Genomic DNA, 26520 nt, shown 5'->3' on the forward strand with positions numbered 1-26520 from the left:
TTGCATCCATCTCTCTCTAGCTGACTGTTCTGAATACAAATGTGGGAAGAGCTTCCACCTTTCAAAGGGACCTTCCCATATGAACACACCCCTCCCCTGAGGGCCCAATTCCGGCTCCTCTTTTTAGCACCACTCCTTAAAGAGCCAGTGCTCTCATTCCCCTCTCGGCACTCACGGGTCCTCCACCCTCCTCCCCAACGCCCCTTCTCGATCTCTCACTCCAGGCTCCTCGTCTCCCCTGGTTAGCCTCACTTCCCCTTAACCATCATCTGCACCCCTGCAACGCCCAGAATGGTGCCTGCAGCACAGACCTCTCTTCGAGTTCCAGACTCACGAATCCACTTGCCATGGTGGTTGGGAACGCAGAGAAAGCAAGAAAGATTCAAGAGGGTGAAATTCTCACCTCAAGGAGGTGGTGGGGACCCTGTAGCAGGAGAGGAGACCCCAGTTGGGGGCTGCAGTATCCTAATGGCAGGGGTAGAACTCACAGAAAACTAGCAGGATGGCGGTCGCTTTCAGAACCGCCAGGATGCACTTTGAATGAGTAAAGGTGGCCATCCCAGGCCCCAGCACCATGAGAAGAGAGAGGAGAGATAAAGTGAGAAGAGGAAGAATCAGTACATCTGGGGGAGCACTGGAGGAGGAAGAAAAAAGACCAAGAAAGACAGGTGAGAGAATCAAATAAGAACCCAGGGAAAAAATATTGGTCCTTGCTTATTCAGGAGACACAACCCGAACTCAGGCCAAATTCTTCAAAAGATGTGGAGACTCAATTCTCTGAGTCTTCCCTGGAGGGGTATTCGCACTATTACTACTAAAAGCTACAATTTATCAAGGTGCTTCCTGGACGCTAGACACTTTGAACATACTTCCTCATTTGATTCTTAAAATAACCTGTGACTTGAGTGTCACTGTCCCCGTTTTATTCACAGCAGCAGAGCAGCTTGCTTAAGACAACCTAGCAGGGGGGAGTCAGAGGCAGGATGTAAACTCACATCTTATCCCAGCACCCGTGTGGGCAACCACCCTGCCACTCAGTCGCAGGAGCCGACAGTGGGGGAAAGACCCTGCCCGGACCCAAGAGGCTGAGGGGCTGATGGGCAGCCCCCTCCAGAGAGCACTGGGCCTTCTGACCAGCCAGCAGCTTCCCAGTTCAGGGGCAGCCCATCTGTGCTGAGGTCCAGCATGACCCTCAGGCACGTCCACACAGTGGAGGCTGCCCCTAAGGACTCAGCAGGGTGGCGTGAGGACTTGGGGGTGCTGACCCCACAACCCTCCCAGCTAATCCAGGATCCTGGCTTACAGGCACTCCCAGAGTTATCTCAGGACCAAACCAGGTCGAGGGCATCTCCACACCCCACCCTCACAGAGTTAAAGTGAGGAACTGAAAGGGTAAGAAGGCAAAGCAGAGGTGGGCAGAAGGGTGGGGAAGCCCTGCTGAGGAGGACAGCACTCAGCTGGGAGGCCAGAGCCTTGGAAGGGGCTCAGAGACCTTGGCAACACTCTCCCGTGTCCGTTTTGTCCTCTGTGGGATCAGATCTGAGGCCTCTTCTCTGCGCCCAAGAGCCTAGGACAGGACAGCACCCAGGGCCAACATGGCTTCATCTGAAAGAGGCCCCGCCTGGGAGGCGGTGGGGCCTGCCCTCTGGAAGGGCAGAGCTGGAGCCACTGAGGATTCACAGCAGGTGTGCACCCCGCAGGGGCCGCAAACCCACGCAGAACATGCCCGGTCCCACCCTGACCCATCTGCCTCTTCAATCAAGGAAAGCTGTGGAGGGACTGGGTGGTCCTCACACCGGCAGGCAGGGGTGGATGGAGGAGGCATCCACCTCCAGGACAGGGCTAGTGGTCCTGCTGGGCTGGGAGCGGGGATGCAAGCTGCCGTCTTCCCTCCACAGACCCCACAGCAGTGCCTGAAACTTCCACCACTGAAGCGACTCCAGAGGCTTAAATCTTGCTTCCAAAAAGCTGTGGTTACAACGCAAACCAGCTTCTCAGGCAGGATAGCATCTTCACAGGTCTTCGCTGGACCCTCTCAAAACCTCCGACTGCCAGCACCAGAGTGACCTTGCCCCACCAGCTCCAGACCCTTCTTTAAACACACAAGGACACTGAGACTACCGCCCAGGTCTCCTTTAGTCCTCCCACAACATGGCCTGGACCCTGGGAGGGTGACCCAGGTGGCCAGGAACCTTGGCATCCTGCTCCTAGGGCCTCCCCTTCTGTTCTGCCACCAAAGCAAGTGAGAGCCCCGGGGCCTCGCCAGCTGACTCCTCCATGACCCTGCCTTCTGCAAGGATGAAAGCACATCAGAGCCCTGGGGCCTAAACATTCCTGGGCACTATCCTCCCTGCACCCAGCTCCCTTTTCCACAGCCTCCCGGGGAGGGAGAAGTGTCACAAAGTAATAGCTCTAAAGACATGTGAAGAGGAGGTCTCTGTAAGAAGCATCCCAACGTTTGGACAATGGGGGTAAGACAGGAAGAAGGGTGATGAAAAAATAAAGTCATTTAAAAAAATTACATTCTCGAGAGGACTTCGGGCAAGATGGGGGCATAGGTGGACGCACCATACCTCCACGTACAACCAAGATTAGAACAACAACAATTTGGAGCCAGAATAACACCCAGAACTGACAGAGAATTTGTCTGAATGGAAGTCAGACAGCCAAGAAGTTGAAGTAGACCTGTTCATCCAGACCGGTGCGAGGGGCTGAGAGGAGGAGCAGGCGCGGGTCACAGCACGCGGAGATCGGGAGACTGGGCACATAAGGTAGCCGGGAGCGTGTAAGCCTTCCGGGACGCAGCGGTGGGCCCTGAGTACGCAAGTGGTGGCTGGCGGACCCAGTGAGGCGACATTGTGGACCAGGGCAGAACGCGCAGCCCAGGATCCCAGAGAAGGGACGGAGATCCCAGGAGAACAGAGCTACCCGGCATTGTTCCCTCCCGCCCCTGCGCCCGCTCCCAAGTACGATGTCACAATCTAGCGACTGGAGTGCCCAGCCCCGATGAACACCTAAGGCTCCGCCCCTCACATAACAAGAGCGACCAGACGGGGAAAAAAAAAAAAAAAAAAAAGGAGAGAGAGACATGTCTCCAAAAGAAGAACAAATCAGTCCCCCAGGACTCATCCTTTTGAGCGACCAAGAAATAGCCAATCTATCAGATGCACAGTTCAAAACACTGGTGATCAGGAAGCTCACGGAATTGGTTGATTTTGGGCGCAAATTACATGAAAAATGCAGGTTACCATAAAAGAGATGAAGGAAGATGCAGAGAGAGCCAATAGTGAAGGGAAGGAAACTGGGACTCAAAACAATAGAGTGGACCAGAAGGAAGAAAAAAACAACCAAACAGGAAAGAATGAAGAAATAAGAATTCAAAAAAACGAGAAGCTTAGGAACCTCCAGGACATCTTTAAACATTCCGAATCATAGGGGTGCCAGAAGGAGAATAGGAAAAGCAAAAGATTGAGCACATATTTGAACAAATAATAAAGGAGAACTTCTCCACTCTGGCAAAGGAAATAGACTTCCAAGAAATCCAGGAAGCTCACAGAGCCCCAAAGAAGTTGGACCCAAGAAGAAACACACCAAGGCACATCATAATTACATTAGCCAAGGTAAAAACGGAGAGAATCCTAGAAGCAGCAAGAGAAAAGGGGACAGTAACCTACAAAGGAGTTCCCATCAGACTGTCAGTTGATTTCTCAAAAGAGACCTTACAGGCAAGAAGGGGCTGGAAAGAAATATTCCAAGTCATGAAAGACAAAGACCTACATCCCAGATTGCTCTATCCAGCAAAGCTTTCATTTAGAATGGAAGGGCAGATAAAGTGCTTCTCAGATAAGGTCAAGCTAAAGGAGTTCATCATCACCAAGCCCTTATTTTATGAAATGTTAAAGGGATTTATCTAAGAAAAGAAGATAAAGAAAAAACATGTATAGTAGAAGGACAGCAAACTCACAATTATTAACAACCACACCTAAAGCAAAACCAAAAGAAACTAAGCAAACAACTAGAACAGGAACAGAACCACAGAAATGGAGATCACATGGAGGGTTAGCAACAGGGAAGTGGGAGGAGGAGAGAGGGGGAAAAGGTACAGAGAATAAGTAGCATAGATTGTAGGTTGAAAATAGATAGGGGGAGGGTAAGAATAGTATGGGAAATGTAGAAGCTAAAGAAATGATAAGTATGACACATAGACATGAACTAAAGGGGGGGATATGGGTGGGAGAGGGTGTACAGGGTGGAAGGGAGTGAAGGGGGGAAAATGGGATAACTGTAGTAGCATAATCAATAAAATATATTTAAAAAATTACATTCTCACCAAAATGCCACCCTGGAACTTTGAAGATCATCTGACTAATAATGTCAAGTTGGAGTCATTAATATCTACAAGGATGGAGACTGAATTTCTTTTAAAGCAGGTCAACCAAATGTCACCTGCAGCCTCAACCTGAAGCAATGGGGCAAAGGGGTCCCAGCAAAGGAAAAGCGTCCAGCCCAGGAGTGAGAAGCAGCACTTGGCTCCCTTCCGACAGGCTCACAGCCACCTAAACGGGTCCTGCAGAGCTGCCCGGCACTAGGGGGGTGGGTCAGGGCAGCTGGCTCTTTGCAACAGCCCAGTGTGCCCTTGCTGGGAGGCCAGGCTTCATCAGCATCCTGGCTTAACCCACAGGGCTGACCAGCCAGTGGGGAATAGGACTCGCAGCCAGGATGGGTTCTCCCAGGAGCCAGCAGGACTATGGTTACTACAGAAAAAGTAAAGCTTCCGGAAGAGGCTGGAGGAGAGGCAACAAGAACAGAGACGCTCAGGGCCCCTGGTTTCAGGAGGGGGGATACATGAGGACCCCCCTCCTGCACCAAAAGAAAAGAGCACTGGGTGGGGGGGAGGGGGTGCGGCAAAGAGGGACACATTAAGACAACTGCAACAGCATAATCAATAAAATATAGCAAAAAAAAAAGAGCCTTTGAAGTCAAGTAGATGTGCATTTGCCTGACTTATGGCCCCTTCTTCACCTCAGTTCCCTCGGCCACCAAATTGGGCCCAACCCCAAGGGCTGCAGAAAAGAGGTAATGAGATCAGAGAGCCAGCCTCGAAGTGTAGTTGGCACCCAGTGACCCCCGGTACCCTTCTCCCCCTTACGGTACCAAGCCAGCCCCATCGGGTCCAGGGGGAAAGCCCGAGGGAAACCCTTCCCTTCCCAAGGGAACCTGGAACGAGGCGCAGGGGCCTTCCCGAGGAGGGGATGGCAGTCCCGGTGGCAAGAGGCTGACTCATTTGGCAAACGGTCCCTAATTTCCCTGTGCACATTTTGGGAGCCATAAAGCACTCTCCCCCAAATGAGGCATGCAACAGAAATGAGCTGTGATTAGCACCGCGGAGAGACCAGAGAGGGGGAAGCAGCTGCAGAGTTTCCTGGAATTAATGGAGAGGGAGCCGAGAGGGTGAGTTGCTGTCTCAGATGATCTCACTCCCTGGGCCGATCAGCAGGCAGGACTTCTTTTAAAGCCAACCTTCTCAACCTCCACGAGGCAAAATCCACTCAGAGGGCTGCCTACGACAGACCCACTGAAGATGGGCCTAGGGTGTCTTCTGTGGGGCCCACAGTGAAATTTCAAGCCAGTCTGTAGGTGATACTAGCGGATGCAAGAAGCGGACACAGTGGACACTTGGGCCAGGTACACTGGCCGTACCAGGTCCACTTGGGCGTTCCAGTGTGAAGGCAAATGGAGGAGAGAGGGTTTTGAAGGTTTTGGTGACACAGTGCTGTGCAAGGCAGGCAGTGCCTAAATGTTGAGTGGGGGGAGGGGGGTGGACCCAGGGGCTAGGATCCAATTGCTTTCCCTTTTTTCAGAGGGAAGGTGGGTATTGTTCTATTGTGGGTCTCAGTTTTATGCTGTCAAATAGTCCTTTTTTTTTAAGAGGGGGAAGGGAGAGAGGGAAAAAAACACCGACATGAGAGACAAACACCAATGGGTTGCTGGCCCCACGCATCCTGACCAGGGACGACCCAAATCCACAACCCAGACATGTGCCCTGACAGGAACTGAACCGGCGACCTTTCACTTTGTGGGATGACGCCACACTGGCCCGGGCCTGTCTTTTCAGTCCAGGGCTCTGCCCCTTGTAGCCGTGCCTGAGCCAAGACAGCTGTCATCGAACATTATAGGCCGGTAAGAAGCACTGGCACCTGTACTAACTTAAGTACCAGGAAAAAGATCCAGAGTCTAGTGTGGCACCCCCCACTCCCACCCCCCCACCTCCATGGAGCCCTGGCCAGGTCACTTAACCCTTCTGAGTGTGCGTCTCCTCGTTCGCCCTGAGGGACAGCAACACGACAAGCCTGCTGGGAAGACCAGGGAGAGCATGGTGGCTACTGTTCAGCATGTCAGGAAGCACCAGCGAATGCTGGGCACCGTGGAGAACATGGCCCGTGCTCCTCACACACGGCTACACCTCTGCCAGCCTCAGTGGCCAGTGGGGTGGGCAGAGAGGACCATCGGAGACGGAGATGGAAGTGAGGACTCCAGGAGTGCAATCTGGGGACTGTTTGAACCTCTGAGGGGCACGTCGTCTAAGTGTATCCAGACAACCTACAGAAAGGAGCTTTCACACACAAACGAGGCCAATGGCCAGAATCCGAGCCTGGTGGTGTCCTTGCTCTTCCTCCACCACGTTCAGTGACCTATCAGTCTAAAGGGTATTCTTTCAAATAACCCCTTTCTTCACCTTGCCCAAGAGGAACAATCGTAGATCTTGAGTCCAAATTTCAACCGGCTGCTCGGGTACAAAGCTCTGGGAACAACCAGCCTCTCAGGATACCCCACTTTCCGCTGTAAATGCAAACTGGTAGATACTATGACAACTGTTTCTCTGGTTTCAGGATGGCACTTGGTAGAAAATGCCCACAGTATCCTTCACCAGCAGGCTTGATATCAAGCAGGATGAACCTCTGGTACCAAACAAGAGGACCGAGACAGGGTCAGACGCAGCCCTGAGGGCACGTGCACCTGAGCCTGAACTTCCAGACATGTGCAGTTCCAGACATGACCTCACATTAACATCACCTTCTTCCTGCGGAGCCCACATCAGCCGGCTTCCTACCTGCCGGCTTCCTACCTGCCGGCTTCCTACCTGCCGGCTTCCTACCTACCATTCCTGTTTCCTCAGGCCCCAAGATGTGGGAGCTATTTACATTCCTATGACTTCTCCCCCCAGCCCCGGGTCCCCACAACCTGTGGCCCCCAACCCCCGCCCCGCCCCACAGGCTCATCTCTGCTCTGACTCCAGACCTATGTCTGAGCTTCTGCACAGGAATTGCCCATCAGTGGCCTGCCTTCTCCTCGCCCACCCCATTCTACTCATCTTTCTGTGACGACCTCCTCCCCACTCCAACCTGCACTGGTCACTTCCCTCGCTGAGCCCTCTGGCACCCGCACTGTGCAACAACTCGGCACCTAACTATAAAGGCTTGTCCCAAACAATATGCTAACCAACTGTCTTTCCTCCTGAAGAACAGAAGAGATGTTGTATGTGATAGAGAGTGTTTTATAACTAGAAGACCCTCGGTTACAAAAATCACTTTTACCACATGTCACTACTCCCTTTGTCAACTCCATCTCCCAGAGCTTCAATTTCCGTTTCTGTGAAATGGGAATAATCTTAGTCGGAAGGGCTGCTATATGGCTTTAACAAGCTAGCAACTCTAACAAGCCTATTGGTGAGCACATAGAAAGTATCCCCAAAAGTTGTTTCAATTCCCTGTTGCTTCTCTTATGTGTCCTGCAAAACCTAGCAAAGTATTGCAACACAGAATACATTCAATAAATGTTTGATTAATTGATCAGTAGCATAAAGCGAACCAATAATCAGAGGGTCATTATCCAAAGCAACAGTATGTGGTCAAAATGTATTGACCTATTTTTCAATTATGGATGAAAGGCTGATGTCTACGGAGGAAAAGCAATCTACTTGAACTAAACAAGCATTCAGGATTACAAACTGCCAGTCTCTGTGAAGCCAGAGCTCAGCCAAACAGAAGTCTCAGCTTAAGTGTTCATGTTAGCAATCCATTACGTGCCTCCTTCAGCCCTTCTTACACAAGTTAACTCCATTCCCCAACTGTTTTACATTTCTGGTTCACAGAAAGTTAACTTCACACACTAAATATAATGCAATCCTCATGACTTCAAATCAAACACAGAGCAGAATTATTCCAACAGAATGCTTTCCTATTCAGAGGAAATCCTGATCACTGCTTTGTGTTGGAAGACTGTCGTCTTATCGATAAATGTAGAATTAACGTCTTCTAATAAAACCTTTCTTCCCCTGCTAAGTTGGGAGAAGGGGAGAGACAACCATGAAGTGACGAGGCCATTCAACCAAACTCAAGCTGAGAACACTACCCAGGTCCCAGGAGCAAGAACAAAGTCCACACACTGACGAGGACGCCGACTTGGTGGGCTCCAGTGAGAGCGGGACTGAAGTGGAACTCCGGGGGAGTTTTCAGCAGAACCGTTTTCACCTTGTGGCTTTTTTGGCCTTACTGTCCTTTTCGGTTGCTTCTCGCTGGTTTTTGTTTGTTTGTTTGTTCCCCGCTATTTGGTTTCTCTTAAGGAAAATGTCTCTTGTAACTACATTCTCTTTGCAGCTGGTATCTCATTCTACCAAAACAATGGAAGTGCTCATGCAGGCTCGGGACATTGCTTCAGTACATGAATAGGAACAAGTGTGGAAATGTCATTTCAGTTAATGATCACGATGCGCATTCATGAGACTGATTGTCCCCATGCCTCCCCACTTCCTGGTGGTGAGTTAGGTGCTCACTCTTCCAGGTGACCAGCTGCAATTCAAAGCACTGCAGAGCCCGATGGGACCCCCAGAGGTCATCTAGCCCGTGCCCCTAACTTCATGCAGAAGAAACGCTTGGTTATCAGGGTGTTCCATGTCAGCCTTAACAGTCAAACATTCTTGATGTCAGAACTGTCTTGTCAGTTTGCTGTAAGCCCCAAGAGGCTTCTCCCATCTTCTCTAGAGACCAAAAGGAACTACTCAGGACCTTTTTCTCAATACACATGATGATAGTCAAGTGACCTCTAATTCTGTTCCCCGAGTCCTCTTAAAAATTTCTTAAAGGGCTTATTATTCATCCCTTTAAATATGTTGTTAATCATCTTTTCTGTACTTTCTGGGTTTGTCAACAACTACTTTCAGCCAATTCAAACATGGCGGTGTCAGACACTAAACAGGAGTGGAGAAGCACTTCCCTCCCTTGTACCGTGTTCGCAATGGAACACAGCCTGGAGTCATGCTTGCTTAAAAACATGCAACAGTCCTGGCTGGTGTGGCTCAGTGGCTTGGGAGCAGGCTGCAAGCTGAGGGGTCGCTGGTTCGATTCCCAGTTAGGGCACATGCCTGGATTGTGGGCTGGACACAAGAGGCAACCACACATTGATGTTTCTCTCCCTCTTTCTCCTTCTCTTCCTCTCTAAAAATGAGTAAATAAATTCTTTAAAAAAAAAACAACACACATACAACACGCACCCCTTCAGCTAGCAGTCCACCAGTAGGACTCCCAGATCCACCTGAGCTAGGACCAGTCCCGTCAGGTCGGCACGGACAGCACAGTCAGCGCCATGGCATCCGCCAGGTCAGTGCCGAACCTCTGGTGACCGCTGCCGTCACCTCCTGACCGAGTATCTCCTGTTCTGGCGTAAGGGTCAGGGAGCCAAGGGATTGTGCAGCTCACGCCAGGTTTATGTGAAACACAAAACAGGACTTCCTAAATTTTGGTCTGAAGGATCTTTCTCCTTTTAGTCTTTGCCTAAAAGTTGACATCGGGGCGACTGAGATGTGATCAGAGGGTGGAACTCGGAGCCAAAGGAGCAGGCGTAGAGAACACAGATCCCAACCGCTGCCCCTCTAAGGAAACTTGGAGGTAATTTGGGGAACTTAGCAATAAACACCACAAAAAGACACCCCAAGATCTAAAAAATTATTGAACCTCTCCAAACAATGGAGCATCTTGTAGTAATAGCTAAAGAGGATTTAAAAAAATAAATTTGGCATGGCTGCTGCCACTAACATAGCCGGCTCACAGGCCCTTCTTCAGTATCACCCCATATTCAGTTTGTAAGAGGTTTCCGTTCAATACTAGGTCGGACGTCAGGACTCCTGCCCACCACCCAAGGAGGGAAACAGCCTCCTAGAGGTTCTTTCGGGATACGAGTAAGTGGTTAGGGGAAGGCCTAACTCTGAACGTGCCCACACGCACCTGCGTCCTTAGGAAGAACCGCAGCTCAGCAACGTCCTCACCACTCACCCCCCACTTAACAACTTCAGGAGCCACAGCCCTAGCGGGATCAGCAGTCACCAGAAAGAGACCATTTCTTTAACCAAACCACTGCAAGCGGGGCCCCACTGAGCGTCCATTATTTAGGCCATACAGATGAACTCGGCTGTGTTCGCTCAGCCAACAGCAGCCATTTGCACAAACGCAACTCTTTTAAAGTTCGCCTTGTCTCATACATAAATTGCTAGAGGTGAATAATATTAGTTATCACATCCTCAGAGAGTTACTGTCATCTATGACTAGTGCAGAGATGAGCTGGATTATTTACAGATTCTCAGGTTAACGATTGGACTATTGTAGTTTGGACTCAGCACCCAAACTAGGAAGCCGAATAGCTTTCTAAAATTTTGTGGTTGAATTTTTGGGGCTCTGAAATGTGTCTGTGTATGGGCTTCAATACGATTTGCATCACTGATCACAAAGTGCCCCTCCAGCCCTCCACTTGCTGATGTGAAATTCTTTCTTTGGTGTGAGGCTTAGAAAATGCCTTGATTATTCCTATTTCTAACTCAGGGATCACCAAACTACGGCACCTGGGCCAAATCTGCCCAGCTTATTTTTGTAAATAAAGTCTTATTGAAACACAGGACCAGGCCCCTTCATTTATATAATGTCTATGGTTAGCTAACTCCGTGCTGAAACCCCAGACCTGAGTAGTTGCAACAGATGCCCGGACTGCAAAGCCTGGAGTATTTACTATTTGGGTCTTTACAGAGTTTGCAGACCCCTTGGTACACCAAGGAAAATAAGCTGCTTCTTCAGAATAACCTCGTCCTCACCCCAACAAAAAACAAACAGAGCCCTGGCCCAAGAGAGTAGTTTTTGCATACTGCTTTGCATAAAATGCGGTCTGGCTCTCTCACATCTGGAATAAGAGGCATATAAGACGGAAAATACTTGAAAGACAACCTGGAGGAATGAGTTCAGAGTTTCAACCGGAAAAGATAAAGTTCTGGAGGTGGATGGTGGTGATGGTTGTGCAACAATGAGAAATGTTCTTCATGCCACTGATGTACATTTAAAAATGGTTCAAATGATAAATTTCACGTAATGCTTATTTTACCACAATAATAAAGCCTAATGAGGATATATTGAAGAAAAAAGTTCTTTAGTTCTTTTTACTGCTTAGGGAAACTGACGAGGTCCATAATGAATGTCAACATGGGGTGATCCTTCTAGAAGACGACAGAGCACACTAGTAGCAGCAGCACAAAGACACATTCAGTCTCCACCTGCCCCCAGCATGGGCTGGCAATGCTCAGGGGGCAAGACCTGGTGAAGACCGATCTGGTTCTCCCTGACCTGGAGGACCCATCACAGCAGAGCGCCCACCTCCACCCAGGAGCAGCCCATCCGGGTGGGGCTAGCTTACAGCCGAACCAGCTGGCAGCTTGGGGGCACTGCATCAGAAGCAGCTTTCGGGTAATGGAAACATGAACTAGCCAGCACTTTCCAAACACACACTAAATCTTGCTTTCTCGTGTGGAACTATTCTTGGCACAGTGTGACAACAACGTTGGACAGGTACATTACCTCTGTGCACACACAGGGCTCTCCATAAATCTGTCTTGGTCATGGAGGTGCCGATGGCCATGGTGGGTTGGTGACAGCAACTGCAGATTCAGAGAGCCAACGCTGGCACCAACCCTGGGCACTGTTTACTTGCCATGCCACTACCACCTGTCAGTCAAACCAATGCCAACCACTGTTCTAAGACCATGCTTCTAACTAAAACAATAGGGTCCAACAAATCCCAGGCAAGCAAGTGGGCAGAATCCTTTCAGGACTCTCTTCAATAGGATGGTATGAAAGTCGACCTCACGGAGGATGAAGTTGGTGAAGCAAAATTTACAGAGATGCTTATAGGAACATTGGAAACAGGCTTTTATTTAACAGGAACTTACACAAACTTGATACAAACCCTACATTAGAAAAAGCTTTATCACAATTCTACACATAACTTGTGGGAGTTAGTTGGGGAGCAAATTGTTATATTAGCATTTTTAAAAGAGGCATTTCCTATCAGAAAACGTCACCGTAAAGGGCTACAAAATGATACAAAGACACTCTTAGGGATCTTGAAGACTGGCCTGGACTGAGAAACCTGAAAGGGCTGGTGGGGTATTGGTGCCCATCCAATCTCCCCTTTCAAAGGCGAAAGAGAGATTCTCAGGCTCAAAACCATTCCAGTTAACAGTCACCCGAGGACTCTGGATGACAAGAATAGCTGGCATGAGACTGTTCCTTTATTAATCTGATTGCTCAGAGGTGAATGAAACCCACGAGAATGGCCAGGTGAGACACCTAGAGTAGAAGCCGGTGCCCCGACCAGTCAAACCAGCTCCCTCATTAGGCAGCAGACACAATGTTGGATTGCATTTCAGAGGCCACGACACTCACTTGCACTGACACGGCCATAGGAGGGCCGGTTAGAGTGCTGGTGCTTTCTCCTTTACCCCCACCAGCAACTGCATCCGAGGCTTCCCCGTGCGGGGTGGCCTTCCTTGCCCTTGGGAACACTCCGGCCGCAGGTCTCTGAAGCCAGTTTAGCAGAAGACTGATTCCCTTTGCAAGTTTCCTCCAGGAGTTGTTAGGTGACCAAATTAGTATCATCTCAGCTGATGCTTACTTTGTTGTCTTTTTCCCCCCTCTCTTCCTTCAGTGAATTACTTTATTTTATTTTATTTTTAAAGAGAGGGAAAGGGAGGGAGAAAGAGAGAAAAACATCGATGTGCAAGAGATACATCAATTTGTTGCCTCTCACACACCCCCAACTGGGGGCCTGGTGGGCAATGTGGACATGTGCCCTGACTGGGAATTGAACCAGTGACCTTTAGGTTCACAGGCCAGCGTTCAATCCGCTGAGCCACACCAGGCAGGACACTGCATTATTTTAAACAAAGGCATCTGTGTTCAGATCTGTTGAACTCGCAGAGATGTATTTAATCACTAGATGGAATTCCTTTCAGAGCTAGGCCTTGTCAGACACGATAACCAGGAGGCAGGCTGCTTCTTGACGTTCAGATAAACGCGGCTTGCCTGGGGTGAGGAGAAGAGGGTTTTGGCAGGGTGGGGTACAGAGACTGCTGATAGCCTTTGTGGCTAATTTATTTCAGTCAAGGCTTAACACAATCATTGAACATCACCAACACTTTCCATAGACTTTTGAAGAAGGAAAAAAGAAAACTGACCAGTCCTCACTTACCACATCCAACTTGCAGAAACAAAAATACCTAAAGCACATATATGAATGGCTTTTCACAAAGCCTGAGAAAGCCGAGTTGAGCTTTATTTTCTTAATATGAATGCGGGTATTTTTCCTGAGAGTTAATATGCAGATTTATTTTACATTAAGTACTCTTTTGACTTCATGTCTTCACAAAGTTTCTTTTCGTTTTTCAAGAAGAAGTTACTTTAAATAAAAATACTGTGCCACATCAGCACATTTTTCTCTTAAACAGTGAAATAAATAAAATAGTTAACTTTTTTTTTCCATCAGATCGTTTTCGGTTACTTCTGTTGTAGAGCAATTCCAGTCTGAGCTGGCACTTCCTCACAGACACTTAAAGAAAATGTAAAGGAGAATTTTAAAAAGGAAAAAAGATCTTCGTGTTGCACAAACTTAGGCCATTCCCGACTTTCCTGAGCTGAGCTGAGCTGCGCTGCGCTGAGGAGGCTCTTCCACAATCCAAGCTCCTCTGTTGGCTGAAACACAGGTGCGGGAGGGGGCTGGGCAAGGAAAGAGGAAGAAGAGGAGGAGGAGGTGCAAATCATCATGCCGTCTTTTTTCACCTTCTTCGGAAATGGCTTGATTGAAGGATGCGGAGTCCCCAGGTCAGGGAGTCGACTGCAGAGGGAAAGGCAACGAAAGATAAAAACCAACAGCACAGGACAACTACCTAAAAGGGAAAGAGTAAAAAATTAAGGGGGTGGTGGGAATGAAATGAATTAAAAAGAAAACAAAAGAAAGAAAACAACCACGGTGAGGATGACCACCAGACTTGTGTCTCCCGTGCCTTGAACAGCGGCAGCACGGAACCAGCCAGGAACAGGGCCGGCAGCTGCTCCTGGGCGCCGAATGACACAAGAGACAGAGAGGGCACGCCTGGGTTTTCAATTCCTAGGTGGTGCAGGAGGCAGAACTGGGGGTTGGCAAATCTTTTTATTTTCCCCTCCACTTGGAAACCAAACAAACTAAATCTTTTCACTGTTAAAATACCCCAGGAGGACCATCACGATGCAATCCACCTTCCTGTCACCTAAGCAGAAATGACTAGTGCTACGGGAGTGGGCCAGCTGCAGTCACAGAAAACCCCAACTGATGCCCCATTCAGTCCAAGGCCGAAAGGACACTGCTTCCTGCACACACCCTCACCCAAAACAGTGTTCCAAGTGAGTCCAGGGAGTCTGAATTGCTCAGAGAGACAACCAAGCCAAGAGGTCCATTCCAATCCTCAACTAGCTCAGTAATGTTACATGACAGACTTGGAATCTGGTGGCAGTTCAAACCGGGTGGGTCCTTTAGTCTGACTGGGGACCAACCAGGCATGAATTTTGCTTCTGAAATGAAATCTAAGTTATTTCAGTCGTTGGAATGGAGTAGTTGGCACAAAAGAGTAAGTAAGCAATAAAACAAGTACTATCACATTTCATCCCAGAAGAAGTTCCTAAGGACAGAGATGGGTGCCCCTAACAGGGCCCATCCAGAACTGACAGCAGTGGCAAGGGAGAGAAAGGGAAGGAGGGGCTTGACTGGCAAACAGCCAAGAGGAAAGGGAACAAAGTTCAAAATCAAATGAGCAGCTCAGCCTCTTCCAAGCTGAAACTCGCCATCACCCACCACCTGTCCTTCTAGTACCCAAGGTGCTGCTACTCACTGCTCAGACATGCAGGACTGGGACAGATGGACTTCCGATGCTGAGACTCTGTCTACTTACATTGCCAAAGGGCAGCTGAGAAGGGCCTGGTTCCACCCACCACCTAGGCCTTCCCTCGCACCTGTCCGTGTTTCTCCCCGCCACCCAATCCCATCCCACCCCCCTGTCGTCTCACTTCACAGATCTGCTTGCTTGGTCTCCCTTCCCTGACTCCTGTCCTCTTCCTTAGTGTTCATGTCTCTGCTCTCCTACCTGCCTCCGGCCCACTCACTCCAGTGATAAAACCAGTTGGGCCCTTCTCCAGACCTTCCAGAGGGCCTGCCGAGTGTTCCCCTGTTGGACATCCAGTCAGAATTTTACCTCTGCCAGGAGTCTTTCTAACCCTCTCCCAGTGCCCCTAGCCCACTGGTCAGAGGTCACCTGTCATCATTTTAGTGAGTCTGCCTAACAACCATACACCACGCCCTTGCAATTTCCACAGATTTCCACCTCTGACACCCAGTATGCGCGTGTGCGCACACACACACACACACACAGAAGACACACACTTTTCTTTTTGTGTTCATTTAAGCCACCTAGAAAATAGCTGCTTGGTTCCCAGCTTTGTGCCCCTAACGTCCATTTTCTCTTTCATTGCTCCTGGTGGAGCCAACGGCAGGCCCCTAGAAAGGCCCTGCCACCTTCTTGGTCTTCTGCTCAGTCCCTCTCAAGAAGGCTGACTTTCCACCCCTCCATACATCTTCAGCGTGGCCCTCACCCGTCTTCACACCCTCCTTCTCCCTCCTTCTCTACTCAACACACTGCACTGCCCCCTGGGCCTCATCTACCCCTGACCTGACCACTGGATGCCACGCCCAGGTATGTATGACCTCCCCAACCTCGCCATCAGCAGTATTTACTGAGCTAAATCCTTCCACCAATTAGCTCAGAAACACTGCTCACTCCTCTATTTCCATAAATAATTACGGCGCATTGCTGTTGGGCACTGTCTGAGGAACATGAATGACATCATCTTTGCCCTCAAGGAACACACACCCTCTGTTTCATGAGAAAGAACATAATCTTAATACGCTGCCATAAGCACTATACTAGTGGCATAAACAAAATGCTACAGAACAACACTCAAGCATGTTCTCACATTGTGATTTTTGCCATTTTACACCATTCAGGTTGTAATTCCCAGCTTTGCCTTCTGTTCAGTTCTACCTCCACTCTCTCTGACTAGAGGCATTCTTGCCTACGGACTAAATAGCAACAGTCAATCCAGACGTCTATGCTGATGGCTTCCTCTAAGAGCATCTCCCTGACTACTTGGATCCATGGCAAAAGTAATCACATTATCATCCCATGACGCTCTTACACACTTTAACTACTTGTGAATATCTAGCCTTCCCAAGTAGGTTGGAAATCATTATATTGGACAATTAATCCACTGGGCCCAAGCTTAATTTCGTCCTATCCTTCATAGGGCTAAGCAGTCAGTCATATACAGACTGCTGTTGCCCAGTTCCTAGTGGCCAAATAAACAAAGCACATATGAACTCGAGCATTACCATCCAAGGTCTATAAACACACTAGCCTGAGCCTAAGCTGAATGACCAAATGTCTGAGCCGCAGCACTGGGATGACGTCAGTCCTGCGCACCCTGATGCGATGCGCGGAGAAGGCGGCGGTATCATTCCTATAGTATTCTTACCAAAATTGCGTAACTGATTTTAATCGTCAGGAGACAGCACACAAACCTAAAATGAAGGACCTTCTATGAAATCGCTAGCCAGTACTCTTCAAAAGTATCGAAGTGATACAAAGATTCCAGGCGAACCTGGGTTGGACCCTGGGCCAGAAAAAGAACCCAGTGAGAAAGCTGGCAGAACCGGAAGAGGCCTGTGGGCTGGAGTGTCGCGGGGTGCGGACTTCCTGGGCGTGGTCACGTACTAGGGCTATTTGAAGAATCCAGGTGAAGAGTCTATGGAAATTCTTTGTGCTATGTGTGAAACTTTTTTGTAGAAATTATTTCAAAAATTTTTTTAAATGTTAAGTCTTAGTCATTGGTCGAGGACCAGTACTAAGATACTTTGAAAACCTACTTGCTAATACTTTTTAGCTAATAATTAAGTTCTGACAGGGATCTCCCATCATTCTCAGCTATTCTGTAGATCAGTCAAGCAGAATGACTTTTCCTGTACTGTTAATGGGGTAAATGGTCAGAAATCACTTTTCTTCGGCACAACAGTTTCATGTAAGTCAGTGTTTAGGTGTCGGAGCACTTAGGCGTGTGGCCGAAGCAGGGCCCGACGTATCTACACTCCCGGCCGCCTTCCTACTCCCGACGGCACTGTCACTCCAGTATCACCACCACAACAAGGGTCATCGGGAAAGCTCAGCCTTAGTTCTTCAGAAGCATGAAGACTTAGACACTGCTATTCCTTAGCAGGATTCTAATGTGATGAGAGGTTAGGCTTAGATTTGTTTTGCTGTTACAGCATTAAATACCTCCTCTCAATCCAATGAAGTTTTGAATTAAAGATCTCAAAGACTTTTACTGATTTTACTGAAGAAATTTTTGAAATGTGATCAATGGAGAAGTCAGTATAGACTGAGAACAGAGTATTATAAGACCCAGACGCCACCTACCCTGGAACTTCAGACCAGTCACCCAACCCGATCGACTCTGTTTCCTCATCAGTAAAATGAGAACAAAGACCATATATTCTATTCACAGGGTTGCTTGAAGAATCCCCACGAAAGAATGCTGGTTATGTACTTGGGTAGGGTAAGAAACGTCCATGAGCCAGGCATAGAGAAACTGAGACAGGGATGCATGGCAAAATCACACGGGGATGGAGACCAAACCCAGAATTTTTAATTTTTCCTCTAGGTTTCTACTCGCTAGATCAAAAATGCCTCACTCAGGAATTACACAAGTAACATCACTTGCAAAGGTAAATAAAATCCCCTATGAAAAAATGTCTAACGCATGAGCCCACTCAAACTTTAAGTACAAGTTCAAGATCATATTCATCAGATGTAACAGGAGGCATATTGGGATAATATTAATTAATTTCACTCCACCATGAAGTGAGAACCACCGAGCAGCCCTTACTTCTCTCCTCACGTAATGACCTCGTGTTCCCTCAAGTGCTATACAGAGGCAGTATCAGGCTGCAGCCCATTAGGTGCATGGAGAGATGCAAAGTAAGCAGGAAGACTTAAATAGGGATACTATTGATGTGAACGTCATAGTTTTATTAAATCCTTCTCTCTAAAATACCAGTAGCAAATTGCTTTACTGACTTTAAAGAGCCTTTAGAAAATGAAATGCTTATTTCTCAATCCCAGTGTTGTAGTGATTAGAGGAACTGCTCTCTACACAGTATCAATAACAGAAATAAAGCATTAGATTGCTCTAAGTAGGAAAAAACATCAGACAGACAACAACTATAATCACCTTTTCAACAACAATTCCCCCAGGGGATGCGAATGTTCTAACAAATTTAGAAAGTCCTGTATCTTCGATTGTCCTATCTTTGGGCTAGGATTCAGAAAATCAAATGGCATTTCTACAGCACTGTGCATTTTGGGTGGGTGCTTTACTGAGCTGAGGACAAGGGAAACTAGTTGAATCATTTTCATCTCCAAGACTCTAATTTATGTTAAGTTTTGAGTACTGATACTTATTTAACAAAAGCAACAACAGATGTGTCGACTGCTCACACAGCTGCTGCAATTCCAGAGGTAAAACAAAAGGAGACTTTTGCTCCTAATGGGCATCAGGATGGAATGTCTAGGAATGATGGTTTAGAAGTCAAGCTTTCTATAATATTCTGTACAGAATTTTCATTGGAATTTTCCTTTTGAGGATCTAATTGCTTACTCTGCTAATCCTTTAATAACATTACCGCTTAAAGCTACTTGTATATTCATTACAAACACCTCTTTCCTCAACTGAACCTGAGAAAATCAAGGGAGATATATACACATACATCTTCCCCCTTTGACCAAGTATTAGTAGAAAGTGCAGCCATAACGGTAGCCAACGGAGGCATCATGCTTCCCAAAGAACCTCACGTACTGCGTGCAATAGCAGTAGCTACTGGACAGGGCTCTAAAGGAAAGCAGAAAGAGCCTCAACCAATTACTATAAAAGTTGGAGATAAAGTTCTTCTAGAATATGGAGGCACCAAAGCAGTTCTAGATGACCAGGATACTTTCTTATTTACAGACGGTGACATTCTTGTGTGTAAACTATAACAAATCACTATAAAATGATATCCAAAGAAGTTCCGAAATCTCTCATCATATAAACAACTTCCATGTCTCTCTTTTATAATGAATAGCTAAACCATAAATAAATGTTTTGTATTCCCATGTGTATTACACATACAGGAATACAATATTCCTATGTCCCATACATAGGAATATGCAAGGGCAGCACAGAACAACGGTGGAAGTGAAGTGTGCACGGGGGGTCCTGGAGACAGGGTGCTAGGGGTCAAAACCTGACTCCCTGTTAGCGGTGAAGCCTTAAGTACATTTCTTAACCTTATTACTGAGATTCATTTTCCTCATGGGTAAGCTGGGGATACTATAAACACCTACCTCATAGCACAGTCATGAGGTTAAATAAACCATCCCAGGGGGAGGACTCAGAACAATGTCTGGCACATAAATGTTGGCCATTGTTACACAGAAAAAGGGGGATAAAGACAGAACATCACCGGCAAGCTGGCTGGAAACTCAGACAGCCAGCTTCTTCCTGCTATGCCTTCTCCGAGTTTCCTTCTTTCACCTTAAGACATCTGCCTGCAAAGCAATGTCCACTCTGCTCTCTCAAACTTCCCTCACTTAACCTCTCTGAGTTGCTCTTTCTCAACTGAAAAATGAAAGATTTGAACTTGATCATCTTGAAAAGTCCCTTCCAGTTCTCTTTTGTTTTTTAAGGATGCAAACTCTGAGTCTGTATACTACGAGCAAGGCGAGACAAGGTGCTTGGGCAATGCCAAGATGTATTACTATGCTCACACTGGCAACACCAACTGAGGAAGATGAGGACATCTAATCACGGACAGGAGAAAAGGTAGATCAAGTTTACTAGTAAAAATGAAACAGATAAGCACGAGCCATCCTCACATAAATCTTCCCATGGGAGTTTCCCTTGTTGAAACAATTCTTTATGCTCTGTTCCCCTTTAGAACTCTAAGCAAGATTCTGAAATTAGGTGGGTTTTCATAATTTTTAATTATGTAGTTTTAAAATTGTTTTCAAATTTAAAAGTAGACTGTCATTGAGAATTTCAGGACTATAAACAACTGGACAGACTTCAAATGATAGTACCGATTGGTCAGACATGTTTTATTCACACAGAAGCTCCCACCTCACCAGTGAGAGGAAGCCATAATGCTGTGACGCCAATACCTGAGTCAAAGTAACAGAACAGACGAAGTCCAGAGGTGAACAGTGACAGCAAGGGCAGGCTGCATCCCCTCAGCAGAAACCAAGGGGAACCAACTACACTGGCTTTTCAAACACGTGTGCATGCAGGAGCCTTAACTGTTAGCGGCTTGTGCCGTGTCCTAGGAACAGGGCCACATACCGATGAGGCAGAACATCCCAAAGGTGGGTGAGGTGGTCACTTTCATTCTCTCACAACTGAGAACAAACGCCCAGGTGGGCACTTACACATTTGAAGCAGGAGACAAGTGGAAGCCCTGTCTCCGGCTACCGGAGAAGCACAAAGGGCCCACATGTGGGGTTCTTTGCTTGGTCCGTGCTTTCGTGTGGTTGGTTGGTTATCTGAAGGAGAGGTCTAATTCATGAGGACCTGCAAAGGCTAGACTGTCAAAGCAGATCTTCCCAGACACTTAAAAGTAGCCTGTTGCCTGGGTGGCCTCTCTCATCTCCCAACCCAAACCAGATGGCAGTGCCCATGCCTCTGGACCCGTGCTCTCAGGGAGACCACAGAACCTGACCACACCTGGTGGGAGTTCATCTTCACGTCAGTTCAGTTGAGTGTTGTGCTTAACTAGAGATTTGCTTTCATTTGGATGCATTCCTTTAGATGTTAAATTGGTGCCTGGAGCAAGGAACATCAGCCTAAACATGCAGTCTCCCTATGGCCATGTCCCCTCGTTCCTACCCAAGTTCGGCAGCCAACTCCGAAGTCAAGTTCCCTGGATGCCCCCCGCCTCCACGTGTAGCCAGTGAAGGCAGTTAGTCAAGCACTACCCCAGCCACTTTCTCTTATGCTTGAACCAGAAGCCAGAAACCCCCCATTCTCCACACAGAGCCCAAGCAAGCTTCAGTCCTCTCACACTGGGCCCTGGCCCACGTCAAGGGTGCATGCGCACAGACAGCAGAAGGCGGGTGGAAGACTCTTCAGTAGCCACGCCCACACTACGGAGGGGCCCAACCCCAGAAAAACAAAAACACAAGGTAGGGGGGAAAAGGAAGGAAAGGGGAAAATAAACAACTATGACGGTTTGCCCTCCTGGTAACACAGGTCGGCCGAGACGTACCTTTTGACCAGGACTGCAGAGCGGTTCATTCCTGGGTCTGCCAACAAGGTGGACGGTCTTCTCCATTGCCCCAGGGGCCTTGATCAAGTGTGGCTTTGGTTTATTTCAGGAGATGCTACTGGAAACATAAAACAAAGTGCCTGGAGGGCACTATAAAAAATAGAAGAAATACGGGAGGCTCGATCATCCAGCGGGAATTTATATGTTTGTAAACAGGGACAAGGGGGAGGGAAACACATTTCAAGCATCATTCTTTCTTCCACAAGTGCAGCCTCGGGTTGTTTTCTCACTGCTGAGTCCATGACTTTCTGCTTACGTTCCACTCCTGCCTCTGGAAGTTGCTCTTCACCAGGAGGAAAATGAGGAAAAACCAGCACCCACCGGACAGTGGCTACGCTGAGGAAAAGGAGCCCAGGAGGCACCGCTCACGGGGCCCCCGACACTGGAGGGAGGCCACGCACGGCACTTCTCAGAAACTGCTGCCGTCTCCTCGCAAGCAGGGAGGAAGACAGAAAGGCCAGGGAGGAGACACGGGGAGGGGTCGGCCGTGGGGAGCCACAAACGCCACGGGGTGCCGAAAGTGCAATCACCTCCCGTCGAGGAAACCCCCCCGACAGAGTCTCCCCGAACCAATCCTCCCCCCGGTGGCTTTCTTCTAAACAGATATTACTTCAGTTTCTTTGATTTCCCTTCATTCTCTCTCTCAAAAAAAAAAGTCAGTTTCTAGTAGTTAGAATATATAAATAATAATTTATTTAATGTAATTGGTTCCTTGTTTCCAAACCCCAGTGTTCCTCCTCTCTTCATTTTGCCAATAAATATGAAAACTGAGGAAATCAACTCTGTTCCTGTCAAAAAGATCCCCTCCCCCCACCCAAAAAGATATTTCGCCTAACCTCCCACTTCTCTGGAAAATAAATAGCACATCACGATGCAGCTGAGGGACTACTGGGCTCTTCTGTCCTGTTGTGTTTCAGTAGTTTGTGCTTCTGCTGTACATACTCAAAACAAAGGGAAAGGGGAAAGGGGTGCATGGAAGGTAAGAGGAAAAAGCAAGGATGAAGAGAAAACCTAAAGTTGTCTTTCATTTTAAAAAAATATATCAGAACCAGAACAATGACCAAAGTCAGAGGGTGATGGCTAATTGCCCAGCGAGTCTGTTCATGGGTTTAGCAACTGCCCTTTTTATCTGCTGTGGGCGAACCCCGGCCACTGCGGCGTCCTTGGCAGGAGTGAGGCTCTTCCAAATCGTCCTCATCAAAGCCGTGGAAAGTTGAGGTGTCACTTTCTGACGTGGAACCGAATAAGTCCTCCGTGGTGCGTGCTGCAGCCGCTGCCTCCTTCTCCTTACTGCCTTCTCCTCCCAAATGAGCTGACATGTATGATGAATATATCAGCACATGGGTTAAGCAACAGACAGCATTATTAATATTCTTATTATATTATCGCAATGTTATTCTTCATAGCAAGATCATAAACCATTTCATACCAAAAGAGATTAACGGGTGCATCACCTGGTGACAGGGATTTGGGGTGCAAGGACAAAGCCAACAACTGCAGGGGAAAGGGTTCCTCCCTCCCTGAAGAGGCATCATGTCCACCACGATATATCCGTCCACAGCTCTGACAGTGGAAGACTCACCCGAGACATGTCTTTCTTCTCTTCCAAATGCACGCACACACGCACACATTCACTCCACCCCCCAGACAATGAGTTTACTTGGTGGCTTTTTAGTCTGGTTGGTATTTTTTTGGTGTTTCCCATTGGCGTTTCTTTGCACAATGTTTGTCCTTCACTTTTGACAGTCAGCTCTACGAAGGTATTACTGTCAGCCCGTTCAAGGTGGTTAAGCCTCCCTCAGTTTTATTCTTATTTTTACCTGCCTCTAATCCCATTCTTTCGGTACCCTTTCAAGTCTGCCCTTACACCGTGGAGCTCATCTGCACTGAAAGTACACAGCAGTTGAAAACTGACATGGTAGCTATTGAGAGCCCCTTGCTTGCTTTAACCACTGGACGATGTTACTTTGATCTGCACTCGGGCACACATGCGTGCACACACATGCGCGTGCACGCACACTCACACGCACCCAGGTCTTTGTTACCCCAGGAAGTCCACAGTTGTCAAATCTAACTCAGAGCACAAAGTGAAAAATAGGGTTTCTATCCTGAAATCACTCAGGTTCAAACTCCTACGTTCTCAGTGGACCCAGGAGTGCTCCCAGTGCGGGAGGTCATGACGTGCCATGCCTGGTACCAGTATCAGGAACCCCACTTTGCCCCCAGGAAGCAGAGGAATTGAGATGGACTGGAAGACAGCTCTTCCAAGCTCCACACTCTTCCTGAGAAGGACCCCAGGGAGGCCCTAGACAAGTATCCGTAACCCTGCTTACCAAGCTCACCCCATGGGCAACGCCACCTGTTTATTCCCAAAGTGTCAACTATGTCAGGAAAATCAGAGTCAGATCTTAACTAAATTATCCACCCGAGTGGCCCCTGTGTCACAGAGCACACAGATCCTGGGAAGAAAAAGCTGAGTAAAGGCTGTGAAGAGAGAGGCTTCAAATAGAAAAAAACCCACTGCCCACTTCGCGGCCCCCACGGATCAGACTCAAGCACCCCATCCCTGCAGGGAAGGAAGGGGGACATCACAGCCGCCTGCACCGAGCATGCTGATGCCACCCTCTCTACACGCACCCCACAGCAGGCGTGTCACTCCGCCTCTGAGGGGTCGCTCACTTTCTAAAAACACTGAATTTCATTTTCTTTTTAACTATCTAAACCCCAGAGCCCACTATCCCATGGGCCCTCTTTTCTAGGCTGGAACCGGGAGGGCAGAAAGTTCAACCTGCGGGTACCTGCAGGTATCACGCCTGCAAGGTAAGTGAACTGACAGCGCTGCACGGACAGCCACCCGTCAGGGCCCTTAAGCGTTAGATGCTGAGAGTTGTATGCAGTGGAAACCAGCCCTTTTTCAATCACTGATTTGCTACTCAAGTCAGTCTTGAACCCCAAACAACACAAAAGACAAATTAAAAAGGGGGGGGGGGGGGGGCTAAGGTTCGTGGACAAAGCCAAGGAAAAACTGAGCTGCTACAGGAAAGCCAGGTGAGGTTGTCTCAGTGCTGTCCTCGGGACTCAGGGCAGAGGAGACCGGGGAGAGTGTGGGAAGGGGCAACGACTCCTCGCTGCTGGAACCACCTGTCCTACTGAACTGTGTTCCACCTACGACATCAGTAGTTGACGAAACCAAACATGAGCGTGAAACCTCTTCTTTGGCCTAGTTATGACATTAAAAAAAAAAAAAATCCCAACCAACCACAACCAGCCAAAAGTAATGGTTTGGTTAGAACTGAAGAACAACCAATAACTTGAATAAAACTTGAAAACCTGAACTCACTTTACGAATGAAGGAAGATCAAAGTCTTTTTTTATTTTAGTCTTCAAAGATGAAAATTTAGTCTTAAAGATGAAAATTTCAAAACATGCCACGTCAACTTCAGACTTGCCGTAAGAACACTTGCCCTTTTGCCCTACCAGGGTCTCTCTTTTGTTCCACATGAGAGAGCAGGATGAGCGGCCAAGGGACGTGGTATTTACGCCACTACCGAGGAGCTCAGGGGTCGCTGACTCCCACAGTGCAAGTCGTGGCTGCTCTCCCAGCATTTATGTTTCCATGTTCTCCCACTGTGGCCCAGGCAGTTGCACAGAACAGACACGTCTTTTTGGTGCATGCACATCACCCGACACAAGAAGGAACACTGCCTGGATCCCCAGGTGTTTCCACACTAGCTCACAGTCGTCCACAACAACACACACAGAGAAATACCCACTTCATGAAAAAGCCAAACACCAAGTCCAAATTTTCTCCTTTCCCTTTTCCCTGGATCCCAAGGCATCATTTTGTTTCTTCAGACCCAAAGAAGAAAAATATCAGATGACCTGAAAACTCCTCTCCACCACCAACTTCCCCACTCCACCCCGCAACCCCCGCAGAAGAGGGCAGAGGCACGCAGGTGGAACCGCCCCTGATCTACGGGCACAGATGCAAGAAGGGGCCACACTCACCAGAGCGTCCACAGTCTGCACAGGACACCAGCTCCTCAGGCCGCCCACTCTTCTTGTTCATGTTAGAGCCCCCCAAGCAGAAGTCACAGTAGTTATTAGGAATGACTGTCCCATCCGGTCCTTTCTGGGCTGTAGAAACAGTTTTTTAAAAATCCACTTTTAGAATGAGATAAATTTCTACCAGCCTCTCTTCTCCCACAGTGTGGCAAAATCTGTTCCAGAAAGAATGGGAAGTGTAGAATCTGAGGTTTTGTTGCAACCAAATTGTTAACCTGGGGTGGTTTCTTTGTGACCCTCCTCAGTTTAACAGAACCATTATTTTTCCAAGCCACCCCAAGTTTAGTCTGATTGTTTGCAAGATTTGCCAGCTCTTTGTTTTTACAGAAACAAGCCTGCTCCTCTGACCGCATCCCTTGAAGAGCACAGCACCCAAAAGGCCTACTGGGCAAGTGAGCGTCTCTCACCCCCGAGCAACCAGCTCCTAGGGCCAAGGCCCCAGATAGCAGAGGGCAGTCATAAACAGCAGTGTGGCTGGAGGGAGCGAGAATGGTCAATGCCTAGGCCTGGCCCTTCGGAAAGATGCTCGCATTTAGGAGATATTCCTACTGTCCCTGAGTAGGAATCAAAGCAGCATTCATTGACGGGTGGTCACTTCTAGAAAGGCCACTGAAGATGCTCTTGGGGACTCTGAAGAACATTTTG

At 48.2% G+C, this 26520-nt stretch overlaps 1 protein-coding gene across 1 annotated transcript in view; it reads right to left on the reverse strand.

Moving 5' to 3' along the window:
* Nucleotides 1-26520, reverse strand: part of DPF3 (double PHD fingers 3) — a 237145-nt gene that overhangs the window by 30422 nt on the left and 180203 nt on the right. The window contains exon 8 of the mRNA XM_045823360.1: nt 25819-25947. Within this exon, the coding sequence (XP_045679316.1) occupies nt 25819-25947 (129 nt within the window). The remainder of the gene's footprint in view (nt 1-25818; nt 25948-26520) is intronic.

This window comes from Phyllostomus hastatus, unplaced genomic scaffold (assembly GCF_019186645.2).
Source record: "Phyllostomus hastatus isolate PE091 unplaced genomic scaffold, TTU_PhHast_1.1 phas_scaffold_501, whole genome shotgun sequence".
In the NCBI taxonomy this organism is placed as follows: domain Eukaryota; kingdom Metazoa; phylum Chordata; class Mammalia; order Chiroptera; family Phyllostomidae; genus Phyllostomus; species Phyllostomus hastatus.